Source organism: Macrobrachium nipponense, chromosome 39 (assembly GCF_015104395.2).
Source record: "Macrobrachium nipponense isolate FS-2020 chromosome 39, ASM1510439v2, whole genome shotgun sequence".
Lineage (NCBI taxonomy): Eukaryota > Metazoa > Arthropoda > Malacostraca > Decapoda > Palaemonidae > Macrobrachium > Macrobrachium nipponense.
In genome coordinates, this window is record NC_061099.1 from 48923959 (window position 1) to 48948000 (window position 24042).

Consider the following 24042-nt stretch of genomic DNA (forward strand, 5'->3'; position numbering starts at 1 on the left):
TAAACCGTCTCTCTGCCCTACAAATCATGGATTTTTAGCCTCGGGTTGAGGAAATTTCTAGTAATCTTGAATGATCATACCTGCCGTTTACTTAGAAAATTTCAACAAGATATCTTTTATACTTGTTAGGTGCGGGTTTACCGCACGGTAACATTCTGTACGAATCTACCGCGGCATAGCACTATAATAATGCTCTCCTGCTTATGCAAAGCGCAGCCTTATTTAGGGAAGGAAGCAGGCGGAGTGAGGGAATGTATGGGAGTTTGCTGGGGACCATTTCCCTCGCTGGAGAAGCTGTTTTCCCTGAATAAACAGCAATTCAGACCTCTACAAATTTTCCTCACGAAGAAATTGGAATAACATCAAAGATCTTGTAATTCTAATTTTCTCTCAACGGCTTGAGGATCACCTCGGGTGATAGCGAGAGGGTGCCAGACATCCGAACAGAGAACAGATGTTCTGGCACATTGTCTGGAAGAATTGGAAGCCAAATTGGTCGGCTCTCCAGTTCCTCGAAGGGTGAGGTTGGATCGAGTGGCCCAAATCATCTCGGATAATTTCTCAGCTCTCTCATAGCTCGAGAAGAGAGAATTGGTTATGGGCTTGGGCACCGGAACTTAACGATCCTCAAGAGGTTCGTTAAACTAGTGCACGTCCGTGCGGGTCTTCTCGATCGAAGGCAACAACTACTGACGTCTGAGTAATCCTCACTTAGAAGTATGTCGAAAGTGAGGAGAGACTGAGGGCGTCCTTTCGTCAAGTTTTTCGTAATATTGAAGACGAAGGAGCTTCCTCTTAAGTTGTTCCCTTATTCATGATCCTAGAGGATTAGCTTTAGTCGCCACATGTTGGCCTCTAAGAGGTTGGATTCACAGAGGTCAGGTAATTCAGAGAATTGTCCAAAGACCCTTCCCGAGAGAATCTGTGTAATCTAACATCGTCACTTAGTGAAGTATCTAATATCTCTCCTCTCTGACTCTGAAGGCGTTCAGACTATCGAGAAGCGATAAGAGCTTCAAGATTAATGGCAGTCTCTTGGCCAAGGCAAAGCAGTGCTGCCTATTTTCAGTTTTCAATCGGAGGGGGCCGTTTCTGGAGGTAGTGAAGGGAAATGACTGTTCCTCCACCTCGACCTCTGTGAATTTCGTTATGGTTCTATCTTTCCGTATGAAGTATGAGATAAGATAGAAGTCCTAACTATTGTAGAATATGCAAATATGTTGTTGACGGCCTCTAGGCTCAGAGATTCGGTTCTGTCAAACAACAAAGCTTCACGATCTTTGAGGTCTGTGGAGATCTTGAAATTTCTCTGGATCAAAGGTTCCGGCATGGAACTTAGACGTAGTCTGAGTTTCTGATGCCAAAAGCATTTCGAACCTATCCTTTCTGCGAACTTAATACACGTGACCAGAGAGGCTATATTCTAACCGCTCTAGCCACGGCAAGGAGGGTTAGTGAGGTTTTAGCCATCATCAGAGGTTTTGGCTTTAAAGGACATAATGCGGTCTGTCCGCTAAGCCTTCCGTTCTTGATAAGAACGAAAACCTGTCTAACCATTGACCCGAAGGCTTGGAGACCAAGGGCATTAGAGAGTCCTGTGCCCTGTAGGGTCTCTCAAGTTTTATCTTGATAAAACTATAGAAAGTCAAGGTCAACAGACAATCTGCGGTGTTCCGTAAAAAGACCAGACTAGTTCATGTCCAAGAACACACCCTGGCATGATAGCCAAGGAGTTCTTTTAAGAGGTCTCATTCATTATGTTTGCCATAAAGATTTGAGAATTTTTTCTTAATATCAATGCTCAAGAGGTGAGGGCGCGGCCTCGGAAGCATTTCAACAGAGCATGACACTCAGTAACATCCTGAGTGCCACGCTTTTGCGAAGCAACTCAGGGTTCGCTTCACACTCCCGACAATCTGCGGTGTTCCGTAAAAAGACCAGACTGGTTCATGTCCAAGAACACCCTGGCATTATAGCCAAGGAGTTCTTTTAAGAGGTCTCATTCATTATGTTTGCATAAAGATTTGAGATTTTTTCTTAATATGAATGCTCAAGAGGTGAGGGCGCGGCCTCGGAGCATTTCAACAGAGCATGACACTCAAGTAACATCCTGAGGTGGCCACGCTTTAGCGAAGCAACTCTGTGTTCGCTTCACACTCCCGACGGATGTGAAGACGACATTTCAGATCCGTAAGTCGCTAGACCATACATATCCGTAGATATATTATTGGGTGCAAGAAGCAACACGAATCCTATCCTATAGAAAGGGATAGGTGTGCTTTTAAACTTTGAAGGGTTGGTCGCTTGAGGCGCGTTCCTTTTCTTTAGCCTAGAAGTTATGGAACTAACTTTGATAGGTTAGGTCAGGTGGTGGTTTTAGCTTCGGTGCCCTCAGAAGTATGGTCATATGGTCTAGTCACATTGTGGTCACGCCCCCGTTGACAGATCATCTAGAGCGCACCAGCATTACAGGTCTCTACCTCGCTGGCAACTCTAGTAACGCAGAAGCAGACTTTGGTGACAGTAATCACGAAGTCGGGTGACAGTAATCACGAAGTCGGCTATGCTAACAGGTCAGGAACCAAGATGTATATCATCTACTTAATTTAGTTTCCCAAAAATCCTATTCTGTCTCTTCCCACCATCCGAAGGTGGGATTCAGCTATATATATATCTGTCAGGTAAGTTTCATGACAAAATGTTATTGTTATAATACAATTAAGTTTGTTCATACTTACCTGGCAGATATATATAATTAAAGTGCCCACCCACCTCCCCTCAGGAGACAGTGGCACTGATAAAATATGAATAGAAAATGGGAATAGTTCCTGATATCCGCCTCCCAGCGGCGGAATGGGTACTACCACCTGGCCGCCCACTGCGTGTGCCGCGAATTTTTAAATTCTGTCGGACTTCAGAAAATACAGCTATATATATCTGCCAGGTAAGTATGAACAAACTTAATTTGTATTATAACAATAACATATTGGGCCTTGGGAGCTCTTGCTAAGAGAGCACAGGATCCAGACTTTGTTTCGATGGAAGTTTTAACAAGTGTACTTTCTTGCCTGGATAAGGCCTTGATGGATGGATCTACGGAGGTGGCTTCTCTCTTTGGATCGGCAGTCCTTAAAAAGAGATCTGTCTTCAGTTCTTTTTTGACGAAATCGGTGTCTCCTCTACAGAGATCCTCTCTGCTTTATTCGCCCCTGTCTAGTCACCTGTTTCCACAAGAGACAGTGAGAGATATCTAAGTCGTTATCCGGAAAGGCTACTCAGGATCTGCTTGCGCAGTCGGCGAAAAGACTAAAACCAGCAGTACCTTTGCTAAAAGAGAGAAGCCTGCTTTTCAGCAACCCTTTCGAGGAGAACGACGGCTAGACCCTCTCTTAGGAGTAGGAGACCGGTTAAGAGAGGAAGATCAGCACGTAAGCCCTTCCCTAAACCACAATGAAAAAGTAGTCCTCCAGACTACAGTAGGAGCCAGACTGCTGAAGTTTGCGAAAGTCTGGGCTCAGAGAGGGGCGGACAACTGGTCCCTCTCTATCCTCGAGAGAGGATACCTTTATCCTTCAGGGAGAAGCCTCCCTTAACAACAACTCCAGGGAGTTAACAGCAAGATACCGAGATTCTTTAAAGAACCAGGCCCTGCTTCAACTAGTAGAAGAAATGATGGACAAAGAGGCGATAGAAAGGGTGCAGACCTTCAATCTCCAGGGTTCTACAACCGTCTTTTTCTTGTACCAAAAGCATCAGGACAGTGGAGACCAGTCCTGGACGTAAGTGCCCTGAATTGCTTCGTTGTAAAAAACGAAGTTCACGATGGAGACGACTTCCTCCGTTCTTGCAGCGCTTCGTCCAGGGATTGGATGGTGTCCCTGGACCTTCAGGATGCCTATTTTCATGTACCTATCCATCCCTCGTCCAGGAGGTACCTAAGATTCATGGTACAGGGCAAAGTTTTTCAATTTCGAGCCCTATGCTTCGGTCTTGCCACGGCCCCTCAGTGTTCACGGGTCCTTATGAGGAATGTCCGCTCATTGCTTCATATCGAAGGAGTAAGAATCTCGTTGTATCTCGACGATTGGCTGATCAGGGCCCAATCAAAAGATCGTTGTCTGGAGGACTTGAAATTAACACTGGATCTAGTTCAGTCCTTGGGACTGTTACTAAACCTCGGAAGTCCCAGATGAATCCCCAGCAAAGCATTGTCTATCTGGGGATTCTGATGGATTCTCGGGGTTTTCGTGTGTATCCATCAAAGGAACGACAGGAGAAGGAGGGTTTTTACAGAAAGTGACCGAACCTTCCTAGAGAAAGAACAATGTTTCCGCCGAGGGAATGGATGAGTCTTCTGGGGACCCTTTCCTCGTTGGAACAGTTCGTTTCTCTAGGGAGGCTACACTTAAGACCCCTACAATTCTTCCTCAGAGAGAAATGGGATCAGAAGCACCAAGAGCTTTCGGACTCCTTTCAGCTCTCGAAGAGCATAAAAAAGGACCTCAGTTGGTGGTTAGAGCCAAACAGATTGAATCAAGGGCTCTCCCTTCAGTTGTCGAGCCCTCGCCTAGTGTTATTCACAGACGCCTCGGAAAAAGGATGGGGACGACTCTAGGCTGAGAGAAGTGTCAGGCACCTGGAATGGGGAACATGGTGTCCTGGCATATCAACAAGAAGGAACTGGCAGCAGTCCATCTAGCTCTCGTTCACTTCGAACCTCAAGTATTGGGTTCCGTGTTGCAAGTGAATTCGGACAACACGACAGCTCTAGCCTATATAAGGAAACAGGGAGGGACTCGCTCCTTCTCCCTGTTCGAGAAGCAAAGGAGCTTCTTCTTTGGACCGAGGAACGGCGAATAACTCTTCTAACCAGGTTCATCCAGGGGAGAAGAACGTGAGAGCAGATCTTCTGAGCAGAAGAGATCAGGTCCTTTCTACGGAATGGACTCTGCATTCAGAAGTGTGCGACGAGATTTGGGACCTCTGGGGGAGACCCAATATCGACCTGTTCGCAACGAATTGGAATGCGAGTTGGAGAACTACTGCTCTCCGATTTCAGATCCAAGGGCATTGCAGTGGACGGTCTCCTTCTGGATTGGAAGGGGATCGACGGGTACGCTTTTCCTCCTTTCAAGTAATAGGAGAGGTGGTAAGGAAGTTCGTTTCGACGGAGGGAACCAAACTGACCCTCATCGCCCCATTCTGGCCAGCCCAAGAATGGTACACAGAGGTACTGGAATGGATGATAGATTTCCCGAGGGCCCTTCCACTGCGGAAGGATCTTCTCAGACAGCCCCACTTCGACAGATACCACAAAAACCTCCCCGCTCTCAGTCTGACTGCCTTCAGACTGTCGAAGGACTCGTCAGAGCGAGGGGGGTTTTCACGCAAGGCTGCAAAGGCAATTGCTAGAGCCAGAAGACCTTCAACTCTTCGCGTGTACCAGTCGAAGTGGAGGTGTTTTCCGAAGATGGGCCAAGTCCCAGAAAGTATCCTCTTCCAGTACCTCTGTAAATGAAATAGCGGATTTTCTCCTCCTTTATTTGAGGGAGAAATGCAATCTGGCCGTTACCACAATAAGGGGATATAAAAGCATGCTCTCATCTGTTTTTAGACATAGAGGCCTTAATATCTCGGAAGACAAGGATCTGCATGACTTGTTAAGGTCCTTTGAAACCTCGAAGGCCAAGACTATAAGACCACCTAGTTGGAACCTGGATGTGGTCCTTAGATATTTAATGTCCGAGAAATTCGAACCTCAAAATTCCTCATTCAGAGACTTGACTAGAAAGTCTCTCTTTCTCTTTGCACTAGCCTCTGCTAAGAGAGTTAGTGAACTTCAGGCTTTAGAAGGAACTGTGGGCTTTAAGAAGATTCTGCAGTATGCTCCTTTAATCCCCTGTTTTTAGCAAAGAACGAAAATCCTTCTAAACCATGGCCAAGGACTTTTGAGATTAAGTGACTGTCCTCTTTGGTAGGGAGAGACTTAGAGAGACATTGTGCCCAGTCAGGATCCTCAAGTTCTACCTAGAGACGGAAGAAGCTACTTGGTGGAAATGTAGATAGCCTTTGGTGTTCCGTAAGAAATCCTAAGAGGATGATTTCTAAGATGCTCAAGCGTATTTTATTAAAGACGTTATCAAGAAGCGCATGCTTCCTGTGAAGAGGAACATTTAAGGCTTCTAAGAGTCAAAGCACATGAGGTCAGAGCTGTAGCTACCTCTTTAGCGTATCATAGGAATATGTCGATACAGACTCTTGTCGAATCCACCTATTGGAGGTGCAATTCGGTGTTTGCATCAAATTACTTAAGAGACTGCAGTCACTTATGACAAGTGCTTCTCTCTCGGACCGTTCGTGTCTGCGGATTCGTTGCTGGGGCAAGGAGCTGAACCTAACTCCTTTAATAGTTAGTTAAGTTAGTATTTTTAAAGGTTTTTTGGTGTTGTGTTTTTATGGTCGATTGGAAGGAGTCTTGGTTAATGCTCCTTTCAAATCGTAGTGTTAACAAATGTAGTGTGGTCAGGTGTCGGGATTGGTTTTTTCGTGCTCCTTGTTAGTGATTTGACCTAGGCTCTGTCATGTAAGAGGGTTAGTCCCCGTTGATACGACAAAGGTGAAGGCTCTACCATGTAAGTGGGCCAGCCCCCATTGGTATGATCCAAGACAAGGCTCTGTCAAGTAAGCGGGCTCGCCCCCATTGACACGATCCAGAAGAGCTATCAGTGTCAGGTCTCATCCCCACTGAAACTCTTCAGGCAAGCAGACTCATAGACAGTAATCATGAAGTCTTCTGCCCAATAAGGTAGGAACCAAGGTTTTAATAAGTTTATATTTATGACCTACAACAGATGTTGTTTCCCTGTTTTTTATTGTTATTTATATTGAGTAACTATCTCTTACCCGCCACCAAGGGTGTCAATCAGCTAAGTATATATCTGCCGGGGAAGTTGCATGTACAAAAATGATATTGTTAGTATACAATAAAGTTTTGTACATACTTACCCGGCAGATATATACGATGAATGGCCCACCCATCCTCCCCTCAGGAGATAGGCGTAAGAGAAAAATCTGGTCTGAAAACGGGAATTGGTTCCTATTCCCGCCACCCAGCGGCGGGAGAGGGTGATCACCTGACCTACCTGTAGCGTGTGCCGCGAGTTTTTGAAATTCTGTCGGGACGTCAGAGACATAAGCTAAGTATATATCTGCCGGGTAAGTATGTACAAAACTTTATTGTATACTAACAATATCATTTTCCAAACCAAAACCAGATTCTTAAGAACATCTGAATCGGATAACAACAGTTGTTTTGCTTGCATATCATCCATTGTATGATAGTAAAATATTACCATAGTTATGTCACAAATTATATTAAGTAGAATAGGACTGATATATTTTTACCTTACACCTACCCTTTTTTGCCACGGAGAAACGATCAGGAAGGAAATATACTGCTAAATTTAAGCTGCAAGTTGTAACTGAAGCTTAGAAAACAATATTCAACCTGTTAATGACTATAAATTATTGTGCATAGGCAACATAATCTTCAATATGCTCATAAATAAAATTGGAGAGAAAAGTATTTTAATCAAAACTACTGGGCATGAAAAGAAAATATTTTACTGTAGTTTCGACACCAATAATAGATAAATGCAGAAAGCTCTTGTTATGATGAAATCAAGTGAAGATTGCTTATGGAGTCTGTTGGTTTTTTTACACAAAAAACTATGTCCCAGTACCATCTGTTCATGAAAAAATAATTTAGTTCACAAACAGGTGTATTTAAGTCACATTTTGATGTTAAAAACACTTCGTATAACGAATCTAGAGACCCATTTACTGTAACTAGAAGCAAGAAAATCACTGAATTGAGGAAAATACTGCAAAATAAACACCTCATAATCACCCTCGATCTGATTTCCAAATAAAAACACTGATCCTTGTTTGTATTTTAGAATACAATAATATGAGAATACATACAATATTATTGGATACAGTGAAGTAAAGCATAACTTTTTAAAAGGTCCATGGAAAAAATGCTTATTCATTATGTTTGTATTTTATAATACAGTACTAATAGTATGTGAATTATTACATATGATAATTTTATAACCCGTGTATGTTGCAATTCCTTAAAATTAGCTTTAAAATTAGGTCTTTAAAAGTTGCATGATGTGTGCGTACTTTACGTATATGGTAAATGGATTCTGTAAGTGAAATAACCTTTTATTGATATTTTGCTGTGTTGTTTCAGTATACTGAGAGAGAGAGGGAGGTAGGTTGAACTGAGATACAGTGTGTTTACATTGGTAAGCTGTTTTGTGATTTTGAGAGTTTTTACTCTAATATACATACAGCCAGTCCCGTTATTGGCAATCTGATTTTATGGTGATTGTCTGGTGCTGAAAATCAGCGATTTTCAGTGTCATAATGTGCCGATGGTAGAGTAATGGCGTTGATACATACTTAACGGAGTTGCCATTAACAGGTTAATGGTGCCAAAATCCGGTTTTCAGCGGCGCCATAAGCTCCATAAATCACTGATTTTTGGTTGTCAGTGAATTTTGTTAATCATCAAGCCATCAGAATGGAACCCCCACTGATAGCTGGGGGCTGCCTGTAGTATTGATGTTTTGTTGTGTTTACATCAATATTAATATTTGAAAATTATTAAATCATTTTTTTTGCTCATAAAAACTGCATTCAGTCTCAAAAATAAAATGAAAACAAAGTAATTAGTGAATGTTGCTCTATGAAAAAGCTGCGATGTAGTGAATTTTCCATGATGTGTACTATTTAGAGCTAAGTTCCACAGAAAAATCTGCGATTAACTAAAGGCACGATTGCTGATCCATGATCTAGAGAGGACCCACTGTATGTACCCTTCTTACAGGATTGCATTTATCTTTTGTGTTGTAAAAATAGAAATATAAATGAAAATATTGTAAAATAAGAATTTAAAAAATCTTAAACATAACATGAACGAAAACAATTTGTAGCAAGTTCTGGAATGCCAACAAACAGTATGTGCATTTCTACTTATGCTGGGCTTTCAATTGCATTTATTTTTGTGGGTTACAAAAATAAAAAATCAGAAAATACAGTAAAAATATAAATGGGGATAGTATAAAATATAAGTAAAAACATCATAAGCATGACAAAACTTACCAAAAACATGACGTTAGCAAATTGTCTGATGCCAGTGAATGAGTTTGTATGTTTGCGTAAATGCTAGGTAGTACTACACAATTGCATTTATCTTTTGAGTTGTGAACATATAAATGAGAAAATACAGTGAAAATAGCATAAAATATAAGTTAAAAAGTCATAAGCGTAACCACACAAACCAAAACAAACTTTAGCAAATTCTTTGATGCCAGTGAGTGAGTTTGTGCTTTCCTTCATACCTGTGCACACAATTGCATTTATCATTTGTATTGTAAAAATAAAGAAAATGATAATACAGTAAAAATATAAATGAAAAGAGGGTAAAATATAAATTTAAAAAATCATAAGCATAACACAAACCAAAACAAGCTATAGGAAGTTATGCAATGACAGCAAATGAGTTTGTGCATTCGTACATACTTATGCACATGATTGCATGTATCTCTTGGATTGTGAAAATAAAAAATTATAAAATGCAGTAAAAGTATAGATAGGAATGGCATGAAATATAAATTTTTAAAAATCATAAGCTAGACAACATAGACCAAAACAAACTCTAGCAAGTTTGCTGACGCATACGATTGCTGTTATCTTTTTGGTTGTTAAAATAAAAAATGAGAAAGTGCAGTAAGGAGAATAGCATAAAATATATACAAAAAATTCAAATATGTAGATGTGCTTAGTTGCAAATTCCAGCTCTTCACCTTTGAAGTGGCAGTGATGAACTTTCTTGTGTAAGTCAACAGAATTACCTTTGCCATTTATTTTGCCTGTGCTTTGTTAATATTTGTTTCTTTCTTATTAACCAATTTGTATTGATTTACAGGGTATGCTAAAGATAGGATGAGCTGGTTAACTGTATTTTAACTTAATCAGTCTGTAATCCGGGAAAATCACAAATCCCAGCTTCCTTAAGGTCCCGATAAAGGAGGATTAGTCATAGTCGACCTGTATTTAGTAGATTTATAGTGCTTGTGCATGCTGTGATGATATTGGAGAAAATATAGGAGGAAAGCCTGCAGCAAAGTTTTAAGACTGATAATTGTTAGTTTTGTTTCATAAAAGAGGTTGAAAACAGAAGAGATTAAAAAAATGGAGATTAAAAAAATGGTGGACCACTTGTTGTTTTATCATTGTCACAGAGGAAGTTACAAAGGATTGCTAAATAGGAGGTCCCTTGGATCTGCTGGATGTTGATAATCTAGTGTTAACAACAGAATCTGAAGAAGATGATATGGTAATCTTTAAATGGAGGAATATTAGAATGGAGCAATGACTGAAAATCATGTAAGTTACTAAATCCGATCTGGTGGGCAGGAAAGTAGTCATATGATTGCTGTGGGTAGTGTCCAGTTGAACTCTGTACATAGTGTGTATCCATAGAATACATATAATATTCAGTACATACCTAAAATTTACAAGAAGAGCAAATGGGAAAAAGAGAATTAGAGACTGTGTTATTTTAGTAGGGCAGGGATTAGATGCAGAACAATATTCCTGTTACCCCAAGAAAGCTCTTTACTATATAACAGGAATTGAGAGGGGAGTTAAAAAAACAGATATATTGTATGTGACATTTAAAGACTGCTGTTAAATAAAAATATCCTGTCAGTAGAGAGAGTAAAGGCATATGATGCATGCAAAAGGCTTGTACTGTTGTATTATAGTGGAAACAGGGCCTCTTACAAAGAGAATGATATTGGAAAATGCTACTAAAGAATGCTAAGATTCATAGCCAGAGTACAGTGAGAAGATAGCATCACAAATGAGAGGTGCAGAAAGTTGTGACCAGCACTTCGGAAATAGAGCTCAGAGGCTGAGATATTTAGGACATGTGCTGAGAATATGAAGAACAGTAAGTTATTCAGAAAAGCGTTAAACATGGACAAAGACCTGGGAGTTTAGACAAAGTGCACAGGACATAAAAGAGTGGAGAGAACTTATTAGGTTTCATAACAGTCAGTCATTTTTGGTAGTAAAATAAAATAGACAATTATTTCAGGAATGTTTTCCTCTCATTCTCTCTTTCAGCCTTCCCATGTACAAGAAAGATGTGCATTGGATTATGCAGCTCAGAGACTATATGTCGTTCGGGAGAAATTTATGACTTCGTTCAGGCTAGGTGTATTTTGTGAAGCTATGGAATTAAGCGTGTCTGTATTAACAACTTCATTCATATACCAAATTCTTCATCATCCTTCTCATGTCAAGAGATGCATCAGAAACAAGCATCTAATGGGCAAAGATTATAGGATTATTTTGATGGGTCTTAATTTATTTTTGTGAATAGTTTAGTTAAGTTGAGTTAATTTATACCTTTTTTGTTCATCCCAATCTTGTCCTCATCCTGTGCAGAAACGTATTTTTGCACAATTTTTTTTTTTTTGTGAAATTGGATAGGGACAACCTTTTTCTGTATGCATAATTTTATGTTTTGTTCATGACACTTACCTGTCAGATATATATATAGCTGTATTTTCCGAAGTCCGACAGAATTTCAAAACTCCCGGCACACGCAGTGGTCGGCCAGGTGGTTAGTACCCATTCCGCCGCTGGGAGGCGGGTGTCAGGAACCATTCCCATTTTCTATTCAGATTTTTTTCTGTCGCCTGTCGGTAAACAACTGTTTACAGACCTCCGCCTAGGATTTTGGATAAACTCTTTGTTCACTTGAGTATTTGATTGTCTCTTGGTTTTTTGAAACTTGCTCGGTGGATTGGCATACGCGATTGTGGTTTTTCATTGGATTTGGTTTTGGTTTTCTCTAATATGTCTAGTTCTGGTTCAACTGGTTTTAGAGTGTGTAGCGTGCTAGAGTGTAAAGTGAGGCTACCGAAAGCTTCGGTGGATCCTCATACATTATGCACGAAATGTAGAGATCATATTTGCTTGATGAATGATAGGTGTAAAGTGTGTGAAAGGTTAACTGAGAATGAATGGAAGACTTATGAATTCGTATGTTCGTAGCTTGAAAGGATAGAATCAGAAGATCTTCCTCCAGAAGTGATTCTGTGAAAAGTAAGGGTAGTAATTTGTATTCTGACCTTCCTTTAGAGGTTGTTACATCTAACCCTGTGTATTTACCTTCAGGTAATGAAGCTATTACTTCAGAAGGTATTGCCCTTTCTTCCATCATGGAGTCGATTTGTGCACTAGAATCGAAAGTGAGTGCATTGAAGACCACAGTGAAGTGTAGTGAGAATATTAATGCCCCTAGTGTAGTGGAGGGGGCGTCAGATCGGTCCCATATTGCCTCTAGGAATAGACCTCTGTCGGACTCCCAGGACTCAGGGAATGGACATGTCGAAAACCGAAGGAGGGCTACGGGAAATTCCCACCGGTCTGGCGTCCCTTCAGCAGATCCTGTGGACGCTTCCCTGGCTGCCGAAGCGTGAAGAAGGAGCGCGGATATTGAAAGAGTGTTTTTCGTCCTCTGAGGCGTCCTCCCCGTGGCCAGCATCTTTCTCGTCCTCTTAGGAGAGGTTTTAAGAAAGGGGACGCTTCACGTCCTACTTCTCGTCCTATTCTTTCATCATCACCCAAACATTTCGAAGACTTGACTCCTAAGAAGAGATTCAGGACGTCTTCTGATGAGGACGCTTTTGAGAACTTTCATCGTTTTAGAGTCCAGAGGAAGAAGAAGGCATTAACTCGCCCTTCTTCGCATATGATGAGTCCTTCGCCTGAACGTGGAACTTCACCATCTAATGAGACTCGTATGCAATTGCGTCAACGATTGTCGGCTTTCTTCGCAAGGAGAGAAGAAGAGCCTCAACGGCGTAGAAAGGATCTTTTGGCTTCCTGTTAAAAGATCGAAAACAACCTTTGTCGGCTTCGCCTCGTTCTTTAGCCTCTCCTGCGTCGTCTTCTTCTGGATCCTTCAGACTCAACCGAGAACAAGCGAGTGTTTCCGGAGAGAGAGTGTCCAGAAGTGGCGATGGGGACAGAAGCGTTAGATGTCGCACAGGCGGCCCTCACTTTTGTCAGGAGGTTGAGAACGAGCAAGAGAAGCCTCGTGTCGACGTTCGCCGGACTTCTGCATCAACTCGACGCTTCTATCATGAGAGAGCCTACCAACGCCAGAAGTATCAGGACGTTCGAGAAGGCTCTAGGATTCAAAGAGAGCAACGTTTAGATTATGTGTCTGATCTTACTCCTCAAGAAAGGGAAATACTGTATGAATATCGACGAAAGGCTCGTGCTTTAGAATATGAGAACTCGCAACGCTTTAAGAGAGATCGTAAGACTCACCAGGACGCTCGGGAGGACGCCCCGATGCAAGTTAAGCGTTCTAAGCAAAGTTTTAAAGACGCTCGACGTCCATTAGAGCATGTCCCGCTTCAGGACGCTTCTTTGATGGATAAACTTTTTATAGACAATAGAGTCCAGCTGGATCGAAAGCTTTCGTTGAAAGACGCGCATCTTCCTGCGAGTCCTAAGTCTCGCTCCCTGATCAAGGACGCTCGCGATGACGTTAAACGCCCGGTTAATCGGGATTTTCAACTTAGATCAGACTTCTCTTCCGTTCAGAAAGATAAGCGTACTCAACTGAGAGGAGCTCGACAGGAATCCCGCAAAGAGGCTTTTGAAGAACCTTTGCCTCTGATGGCTTCGAAAGACAAGGCTTTACAAGAAAGTCTTAGAGTTTCAAGGACAACAGCGGAACATTCGCGCATTGTTTCGTCTATTCCTTCAGCAGATAGGAGCTCCCCCTTACGAACAGAGCCTCGAATGACAAGTGCTTCTTGCTTAGCTAAAGAAACTTCGACCCGTCAAGATCAAGGAGAGTCTTCTAACGATGCACATCCTGCAGAAGCACCTCTACGGATTATAGCACGTTAACGCGCTTACTGAAGGAATTGTTTTCGGAAAAATTCCAAGCACCAGTTCCTCTCTCACGCCTTCGCAACTTTCTTCATCCAAGACGAGAAAAGCTCCTGGTTTTGTTAGGATGGCTTCTTCGCTTTCCACTAAAAGAGCGTTTAAGAGAATGAATGACTGGATGGAATCAAGGAAGACGAAAGGAAAGATGTCCTTTGCGCTTCCTCCAGCTAAGTTAAACGGGAGAGCCGGTATATGGTATGAGACCGGAGAAGAAAACAGGGGTGAGACTTATTTCGTCTGCGCAAGGTGATTTCTCAAACCTGGTCGAAGCACCGAGGATCTTACCTGTCCTCGCTAAGGTTTCATGGACTATACCTGAGATAGATCACCATCTAAAAGGACTGTACAGGACGTTGGAAGTATTTAACAACTTCCTAGACTGGTGCTTGGGAGCTTTAGGTCTACAAGCTAAGACCCCAGAATCAGTTCATTAGAGGAGTTATCGAGCGTCCTGTCATGTATGGATAAAGCAGTAAGGGATGGCTCAGATGAGTTAGCGGCCCACTTTATACGGGAATATTAAAGAAACGGCGCTTTTCTGCAGTTTTGGGCTGGCTAAATCAGTTTCTTCGCTAACACAAAAGCAGAGTTATTATTGCCCCCTTTTCTTCCCATCTTTTTCCTGATATGGTAAAGGATTTATCTGTGAACCTGAAAGAGAAAGCGACACAGGATTTGCTGTCTCAATCATCTAGACTTCCTGCGGCGCAAATCCTCTTCACTCGAGCAGCTCAAGCACCAAGAAGAATTTAAGCCCTTTCGTGGCAGAGCAACATCAAGAGCTTCTACAAGAGGAAGGGGCTTTGCTAAAGGCAAAACCCCTGCAAAACAAAGGGGAAAGAAATGACAACCTTGCCCTTCAGGCACCGGTGGGAGGGAGACTTTCTCTCTTTGCAGAGGCTTGGAGAGCAAGGGGGACGGACGCCTGGGTCCCTCAAGAAAATAGAGAAGGGATACAAAATTCCCTTTCTCTCCATGCCGCCTTTAAGCATGAAGCCTATAGACCTGTCACCATCTTATCAGCCAGAAAAGCAACAGATTCTACTCGATTTATTAGATCAGATGATCGAGAAGAAAGCAGTAGAACGAGTGCTCTTAACAGATTCCCCAGGCTTCTACAACAGGTTATTCCTGGTTCCGAAGCAGTCTGGGAGATGGAGGCCTGTCCTAGATGTCAGCAGTCTGAATTTTTTCGTGAAGAAAGAAACCTTCAAAATGGAAACAAAAATCTCAGTCGGTCCTGGGGGCCTTGAGACTAGGGGATTGGATGGTGTCATTGGATCTCCAAGACGCTTACTTCCATGTTTCCCATCCATCCCCAGTCCAGGAAGTTTCCTCCCAGGTTCATTTTAAGAGGACAGGTCTTCCAGTTCAGAGCTCTATGCTTCGGACTGAGCACAGCTCCAATGATTTTCACTTTTCTCATGCGGAACGTGGCAAAGTGGCTTCACCTCTCGAATATACGAGTCTCCCTCTACCTGGACGACTGGCTCATACGGTCGTCATCGAGAGCAAGGTGTCTGGAGGACCTTCAGACTACGTTACTGTTGGCGAAATCTTTAGGTCTCCTGATCAATTACGAAAAGTCCCATCTGACCCCCAACACAGTCCATCGTGTATCTTGGGGATTCAGATGGATTCAGTGGCTTTTCGGGCTTTTCCGTCGCTAGAACGTCAACGGAAAGGCTTAGAAAAAAGTGTCAGCCTTCTTGGAGAAGGAAACATGCTCAGCGAAGGAATGGATGAGTCTGCTGGGGACCATTTCTTCGCTGGAGAAGTTTGTTTCTCTAGGGAGGTTACATCTCAGGCCCCTACAGTTTTCCTAACAGAAAAATTGGCAAGACAAACAAAACCTAGAGGAGGATTTGAGAATCTCCCCGTTGGTCAAGAAACACCTAGAGTGGTGGCTCGATCCCACCAAGATGTCGAAAGGAGTGTCCCTCTGTCTTCAGAACCCCGACCTAGTGTTATTTACAGACGCGTCTATGGACAGGCTGGGGAGCAACTCTGGGAAAGGAGGAAGTGTCAGGCCTCTGGAGAAAGGAACAGAAGCCTTGGCACATCAACCTCAAGGAGTTGGAGGCGATTCGCTTGGCACTTCTAGCCTTTCAAGTTCGAATCGTAGGCCGAGTTGTTCAGATCAACGCGGACAGCACCACGGCCATTTCTTATATCAAGAAACAGGGGGGGACACACTCTCGTTCTCTCTTCAAGATAGCGAGAGAAATCCTGTTATGGTCAGAAGAGAGGAACATAACTCTCTTGACAAGATTTGTTTCAGGAGTCCAAAACGTCAGAGCAGACATTTTAAGCCGTCGCAATCAACTGATTCCAACAGAATGGACTCTACACATAGAGGTCTGCCAACAGTTATGGAAAACCATGGTTGGACGACCGTTAGTGGACCTTTTCGCGACTTCGAAAACGAAGAGAACACTGCCCCTTTACTGTTCTCTGATCATCGACCCGGAAGCAGTAGCGGTAGAACGCAATGCTTTGGGACTGGATGGGGATGGATGTATACGCCTTTCCTCCGTTCAAACTTCTGGGAGAAGTAACAAGGAAGTTAGCAGCGTCGGAAGGAACAAGGATGACACTAGTCGCACCATTCTGGCCAGCGAGCGAGTGGTTCACAGAGGTCATGTCCCTGCTAGTGGACTTTTCCAAGAATCCTACTTATTAAGACCCAATCTTCTCAAACAGCCCACTTCGAGAGATATCACCAAAACCCGTTCGCTCTGAGTCTGACTGCATTCAGACTATCAAGAAACTGGCAAGAGCGAGAGGTTTTCAAAGGCGGTGGCAAAAGCTATCGCCACTGCGAGAAGAGTTTCCTCTCAATCTGTCTACCAGTCTAAGTGGGCTGTTTTTAGAAGATGGTGTAGGAAAGAAGGCATTTCCTCCTCCAAGACCTCTGTGAGCCAAATCGCCGATTTCCTGTTCCATCTAAGGAATGTCGACAAGCTTGCAGTATCAACAATTAGAGGATACAAGAGTATGCTGTCAACAGTATTCCGTCATAGAGGCCTAGATTTGACGAATAATAGGGATCTTCACGATCTTCTGAGATCCTTCGAGACATCAAAAGTTCCACAGGTTAAGACACCCTCGTGGAATTTAGACATAGTTCTAAAATTTTTAATGGCGAGTCCCTTTGAACCTTTGCACGAAGCTTCGCTGAAAGACTTAACTAAAAAGGCCCTCTTTCTGACCACCCTAGCCACTGCAAAGAGGGTGAGTGAGATACAAGCAATTAGCAAAAATGTTGGATTTAGGGGACACGATGCAGTCTGTTCCTTGAGTCCTTCCTTTTTAGCCAAAAACGAAAATCCTTCCAATCCCTGGCCCAAGAGCTTCGATATCAAGGGGTTAGCAGGGATCGTTGGTCGAGAGCCAGAAAGAGTTCTGTGCCCTGTCAGAGCTCTAAAATTTTACCTGGATAGAACAAAACAAAGTAGAGGTCAATCGGACAATCTTTGGTGTTCTGTGAAAAGACCTGATTTACCAATGTCTAAGAACGCCTTAGCGTTCTTCTTGAGAAGCACCATCAGGGAGGCTCATTCGTCCTGCCCAGATAGTGATCTAAAGATTCTGAAAGTCAATGCTCATGAAGTGAGAGCTGTCGCAACTTCGATGGCATTTATTTCAGAAGAATATGGCGCTCAGCGACATTGTGAGCACCACATTTTGGCGAAGCAACTCTGTGTTCGCTTCACACTACCTCAGGGATGTGAAAGTGGCATATGAGAACTGCTTTTCGCTTGGACCATACATATCAGCAGATTCAGTTTTTGGGTATGGGGAGCGGCACGAATCCTATCCTTTAGAAAATGGATAGGTGTGCTTTTGTATTATTGTTGTTGGTTTTTTGGTTGTAGGGTCGACCGCTAGAGGCGGACTTCCCTTTATTTAGCCTTAAAGTTTCAGGGACTAACTTTGTTAGGCTAGGTCAGGTGGTGGTTGTTTCTTTGCTTCGCTGCCCTTAATGTATGGTCAATATGGTCTAGACACATTGTGGTCACGCCCCCGTTGTCAGATCATCTAGATCTCACCAGCTATACAGGTCACGTCCTTGCTGGAGACTCTAGTAAAGCAAAAGTAGACTTGAGTGACAGTAATCACGAAGTCAGCTATGCTAACAGGTAAGGAACCAAGATGTCTATCATCTGCATGTGAAATGTTTCCCAAAATCCTTTTTATTCGCCCCATGTCCCTCCCCCACCTCCAATGGTGGGGAATCAGCTATATATATATCTGACAGGTAAGTGTCATGAACAAAATGATATTGTTATGATACAATAAAGTTTGTTCATACTTACCTGGCAGATATATATAATCAAGTACCCGCCCAACCTCCCCTCGGGGACAGTGGCATTTAAAAATCTGAATAGAAAATGGGAATGGTTCCTGACACCCGCCTCCCAGCGGCGGGAATGGGTACTAACCACCTGGCCGACCACGGACTTCGGAAAATACAGCTATATATATATCTGCCAGGTAAGTATGAACAAACTTTATTGTATCATAACAATATCATGTTTATACATTTTTCTTCCTCCTTCAGTCTTATCATCATTACTTTTTCCAACTTGATAGCATTCAGTTTCTGTGAATAATGTCAGTGACAGGATTTTTTTTGTTTTGATCTCTCCAGGGTAAATTATTATTTATTAAACAATTTAGAAGGACCAGAAAATACTCCATATAATTAGTTGACATTATTTTTCATAAAGATTTTTTATATAAGATTTATATGTTTTAGACACTTTTAAAGTTAAATATTTTTTCTGGAATTAAATTATGGTAACAAAATCTTTTTTCATGTAAGGATTTGAAACATAGTATAGCACCTTCCCTAAGACAGTATGCATGCATGTAATGAGTTTATATATTGTGTAGTCACAGTATTTAAAAATGATCATCTACTGTGTTTACCACTAGTGAGGAGGATTTAAACAACATTGTCATCAACATCATGCAGAGGTCAACAGAAGATGATGATGATGAAATCCGGTTGAATGCCCTCGAGTTTATTCACAGTCACATCAATGAAAGCCTTCAGAAATCAGGTGCTGCCTCCATGTCCTTTTTACATATTAATTTGAACTTTTACTAATAAGTGCCATATGTTCTATTTATGAACATTAATTTGAGCTTTTAGTAATAAGTAAGTACCATATGTTCTATTCATGAATAGTACTTGAAATATGGTATGTCAGAATGGCAGTTCTGCCCTTTTAAAACTTGTCTCACTATCTTGTGTATATGTTAAAGGTATGGTTGATGGAGAATTCCCGGCTGTGACATTTAAGGGGGGAAAGATAACCAAACTTGACAAACACGAAGTGCAAAAACAAATTTTGAAGATCATAACTTGGTAGGTGTTTCTTGCAATTTCTTATATAAATACTATGGTGAATTTTATTCAAATATAAATCTGAAATAAGGAAGGAAGCTGCTAGCAGTCATGTTTTAAAACTATTAATATTCTCTTGTTTTCCAGGGTATGTGATTGTGGTTACTTGAATTGTCTTCTCTTATGTGCAAATGACCCAGTCACTGCAGTAGCAACAAAATCTAGAGAAATCCTTGTCTTCCTAAATAACCTTCTTAATAAATACGAAATGAAAACCGGAGCGCATCTAGTAAAGAGGTTGGTTTTGACATACTTTTTAAAAGTAAAATTTATTGGTAATTCTGTAAGCAGAGCTGACAAGTTTGCCAGGTTGTTTATTTGTTTGAGTGTTAATGAGAAGTTAATTATCATTGTAAATAGGCAACATTGAGCCTTTCTCCATGTAGCTCATTTGCAATTTTCATCCAGTCAGAGTGAAGTGAGGGCCACCATCCCATGTAACAAGGTACTTGAATGTAACCAATTCTCACTTCTTCAAGTCCAACTGTGGTTGCATTTTAAATGTGGATTTTTTAAAACTGTTTTGAAAGTTTTTGATAGATTTATTTATTTATAAATAAAAAAATACTGATAAATGTGAAATTTTATGATACAAAAAGTTTTTTCATACAAACCCATTAATCATGTATATATGCTCCCATTCATTATCTTCATATATGTATGGGTTCAACAGCCTTTGTTTAACAGATGGAAGAAGAATACGTAGTAGTATCACTACTCATGTGCTACCTGGTTGGCAAGTACTATCAGTCACCTTCTCCATTTTTTATATACTGTATTCTGGAAGTAAGGCTGTAAGGAACAGTGGGGCTGGGTTTGCATGAAAATCTAACTTTGCGTATTTCATCTTAACCTATCAGTCAAAAATATGCCTAAGTTGCAATTTAGTTTGGAGGGTACAATATCTTGGATCTTGTGCCACCCTGATTTCTCAAGCAAATTACTGTCATTGAGTTGTTAATTGTCACACTTATAACCCTTCTTGCTAGAATAGGAGTGATTGTTTAGTGGACAAGGAAGACAGCCTCTTGGTCTATGACATCACAGTGCCTATTTTTTGGTAGTCCAATAAATGTGCTCCCAATCATGACTTGATGCATCCTTGAACATCGATATCTCCAGGGAGAGCGGGATAAGTGGAATTACTACTAACAGGTAATTGGCTCTGCTACTAGTGAAGACCCTTTAAAGACATGGTGATATGAACTTAGTAGCTGTCAAAAACCAGTTGCTTCTGTGACACAAGATGGCCTGTCTAGGGTTGCTATGGTTGCTATGGTTGCTTTGGGTTTATCTTCACCCATGTCCTCACTGAACACCTGGCCAACCTAGATCCTATCAAATCATATTCTGTTGCCAGTGTTGAGAGTATCAAAAGTTTAGTTGGCTTGTGTAATGTTGCAGCCACAATACTGATCTGAAGTGATGAGCATCTTTTCATTATCTTTTGGATGTCTCTACTGTAGCCACTGATGAGGAGATGCAACTAGTAGATGATGGAGAGATGGCACATGACAATTTCTCAGCTAAAGTTCATGCCCATCCTTGCAATAGCAGAATTGTCTGCTGCCAAATCATATTCAGCATTGAAGAATTTTTTTTCTCTGCAGCCAAGACAGGTACAAGTCTTCCTCAGTCAGGCATAGCTACTAGATTGTGCACTGCAGGCTGTAGACAAAGTAGAAGCAAGCAGGTTGAACAATGGATAGAGCAGGTGAAGAGCACGAGAGTTGATTGGGCTGACAACTGGACTGAGCTACTGCAATATCATCAGAAGAATGGCACTTCTTTACCTGCCAAAAATTATAGCTTTATTGCTGACCTGGAAACACAAGAACCTAAAGTGGATGAAGCAGACATACCTGCAGCAACATTGTGGACCATTTTGATTCATATCCTCATTTCCACTGATCAGGTGACCACTCATAATATGTCTCTCACAAGTGAAATTGGGCAGATATACTTGACCATAGCAGCTCCCTGAGAAGAAGTTTGGGTCCTTATCAAATGACAAAGCACATCACTTTGAAAAATCACAAGAAGCACAAAACAGAAAAGCCACTGTTATGAAAGATACTCTAAATCTGCTGAAAATATAAAAGTATTGCCTATCATTCATGGACACCATACAGGCATAATTGGCACACTGTTAGTGCAGTTCCCAGAAAATTCAAAAGTGCATAGTAGCCAAAGTGTATTAAAACTACCCAAAAATATACACAAAGAAGTAAGGAGCATCAAAGAAAACTGATGTAGGAAGTTGGAGCAAACACAAAGAGACCAAATCTAAAATTTAAGAAAATGTTATATATACTGCTAACATTAATTACACACTTAACTGTGTCACTAATGTTACAATTGGGAGAGGCACTTATTATTGAAGTATGTATTTCGATACCTGCTATGGTGTAGAATTACAGCAATTTTATCACATTTTAAAATAAAATAGTGAAAAAGACTGAAAAAGATTATGAATAAGCTAATGACTAATGAAATTCAGACAGTCCCCGTTAATCGGTGGGGGTTCCATTTTGACAGCTTGATGATAAGTGAAAATCGTAAATAGACGGAATTTGGCGCTAATAATTGGTTAACGGCAGCTCTGCTAGGTATGTATCGGCACCAGTACTCTATTATTGGCACTGATAACTGGAAATCAGCATGTTTCACTGCTAGACAAGCCCCATAAAACCTGATCGCCAATAACCGAGGGTGCTTGTAATAAAATTGGGGGAATGCCTGTAATTGCTAAGAATAACAATGAAAAATGGGGAACTGTGGACAGAGCTATTAGTACTGCTGCAGAATTAAAAAGTGAGGTAAGTGATTCATGGGTAAATGATAATCCAAATGGCAAATCTGCTGGAAGACTACTATTCTTTGTCTGTCTGTTGGATAAAGTTGAGTTGAATATAGAATTCTGGCCAAAGGCCAAGCACTGGGACCTATGAGGTCATTCAGCACTGAAATGGAAAATTTGAATTCAGGTCTGAAATGGAAATTAACAGTACAAGCAATCCCCGGTGATCCGGGGGGGGGGGGGTTGGTCTGTTCTCAGCAGGGTGCTGATAAGCAAAAACCCCCATTAACCGAAACTGCAATTTATGGCACTTGTGGCACCAAATTTCGGTTAATGGCGTCGATAACCAGTTAATTGCTCCTCTATTATCGGCGCCTTACAGCGCTGATAACCAAAACTCGGCCCATTATGGCGCCATAATCGCTGATTTTATGGCGCTAGAGAAGCGCCATAAAACTGAATCACCATTAACCAGGGACAGCCTGGAAAAGTGTTATGTTTGTTTTATTCTCTTTTCTCTTCTCTTTATTATTAGTCAGTCTTTGCTTTGGTAACCTTGGTTTGTATTTGTTTCTCGCCTTCATCTACCATAACTCTACTAGTAGATTTCCTAGCTAATATAGTCCTACATAACTATTCATATAGACTTCTGCACTTCTTAACAAAGGGATTTTGACAAAGGAAAATCTATTTCTGGGTGATTGGCTCGTGTCGCCCTATGAAAGGATCCTTAATATCATTCTTTCTAGGTAAAATTAACCTAAAATTACCAGAGAAAAAAACAAAATTAAGAAAATGTCAGTAAAACTGACTTCGCTCACTCTTAAAAAGAAGTGTCGGTATGATAATAGGGGCGAGTGTGGAACACTACCACGAGACAAACACCAAATAGAACTTCCCATCAGAATCCCCCAAGAGAGAGCTGATACCAACGGGCGATGCAGCCTCTACTACTACTACTAGAAGACGCCACGGACAGCAGCGCCCTAGCGGACATCCTTAATCTAAAAACAACTAATACATCTTGTCCTGCAAGGGGGGGTGGAAACAAATCATAAAGGGGGGTTTTGGGGGGGGTTTCATAGGGCGACACGAGCCAATCACCCAGAAATAGATTTTTCCTTTGTCAAAATCCCTTTTCTGGGCTCAGCTCGTGTCGGCCTATGAAAGAGTACCAGAGAAACAGACAAGATGGGAAAAAAGGGACAATGAAAAACAGTGTAAAATGATGGATATAATATAAGTAAATCAATTACAGCATACAAAGTAAGCACTTAAACTAACTTATACTAAACAGTAAAACAATAGAACGTTAGTAATCTTAAAGTACTTAAATGGTAATTACAGTAAATTACAGTGATGCATGTAATATAAAGAAAAAGGGATTTACTTAACAAATTTACAAAATATACAAACTCATTGTGTCCTACCCTAGCATAAAATTAAGGGTAGGTACACTGAAGTCCATCATTAATACAAGTATTGCAAAATATATACAAACACATTGTGTCCTACCCTAGCATAAAAATAAGGGTAGGTACACTGAAGTTCATCATTAATACAAAAATGGTGAATATATACACACATTGTGTCCTACCCTAGCATAAAAATAAGGGTAGGTACACTGAAGTACATTATCAGTACAAGTGTGGATGTCCCTAGCAAAAAAAAAAAGGGACAATCCACTATATGATTCAACGGCTAAGGCTATGAATATTCGAGTAGCCCTGGCGGATAGGGTGAGGCATGTTGGCTGATGTAGGTAGGAAGG

At 41.4% G+C, this 24042-nt stretch overlaps 1 protein-coding gene across 1 annotated transcript in view; it reads left to right on the forward strand.

Annotated features, from left to right (window-relative positions):
* LOC135210456 (uncharacterized) overlaps positions 1-21455 on the forward strand; it is a 55162-nt gene extending 33707 nt beyond the window's left edge. Inside the window, exons 10-13 of the mRNA XM_064243351.1 lie at positions 18997-19124; positions 19330-19432; positions 19559-19746; positions 21082-21455. Coding sequence (XP_064099421.1) covers positions 18997-19124; positions 19330-19432; positions 19559-19746; positions 21082-21455 — 793 coding nt within the window. The remainder of the gene's footprint in view (positions 1-18996; positions 19125-19329; positions 19433-19558; positions 19747-21081) is intronic.
* The last annotated feature ends 2587 nt before the right edge of the window (positions 21456-24042 follow it).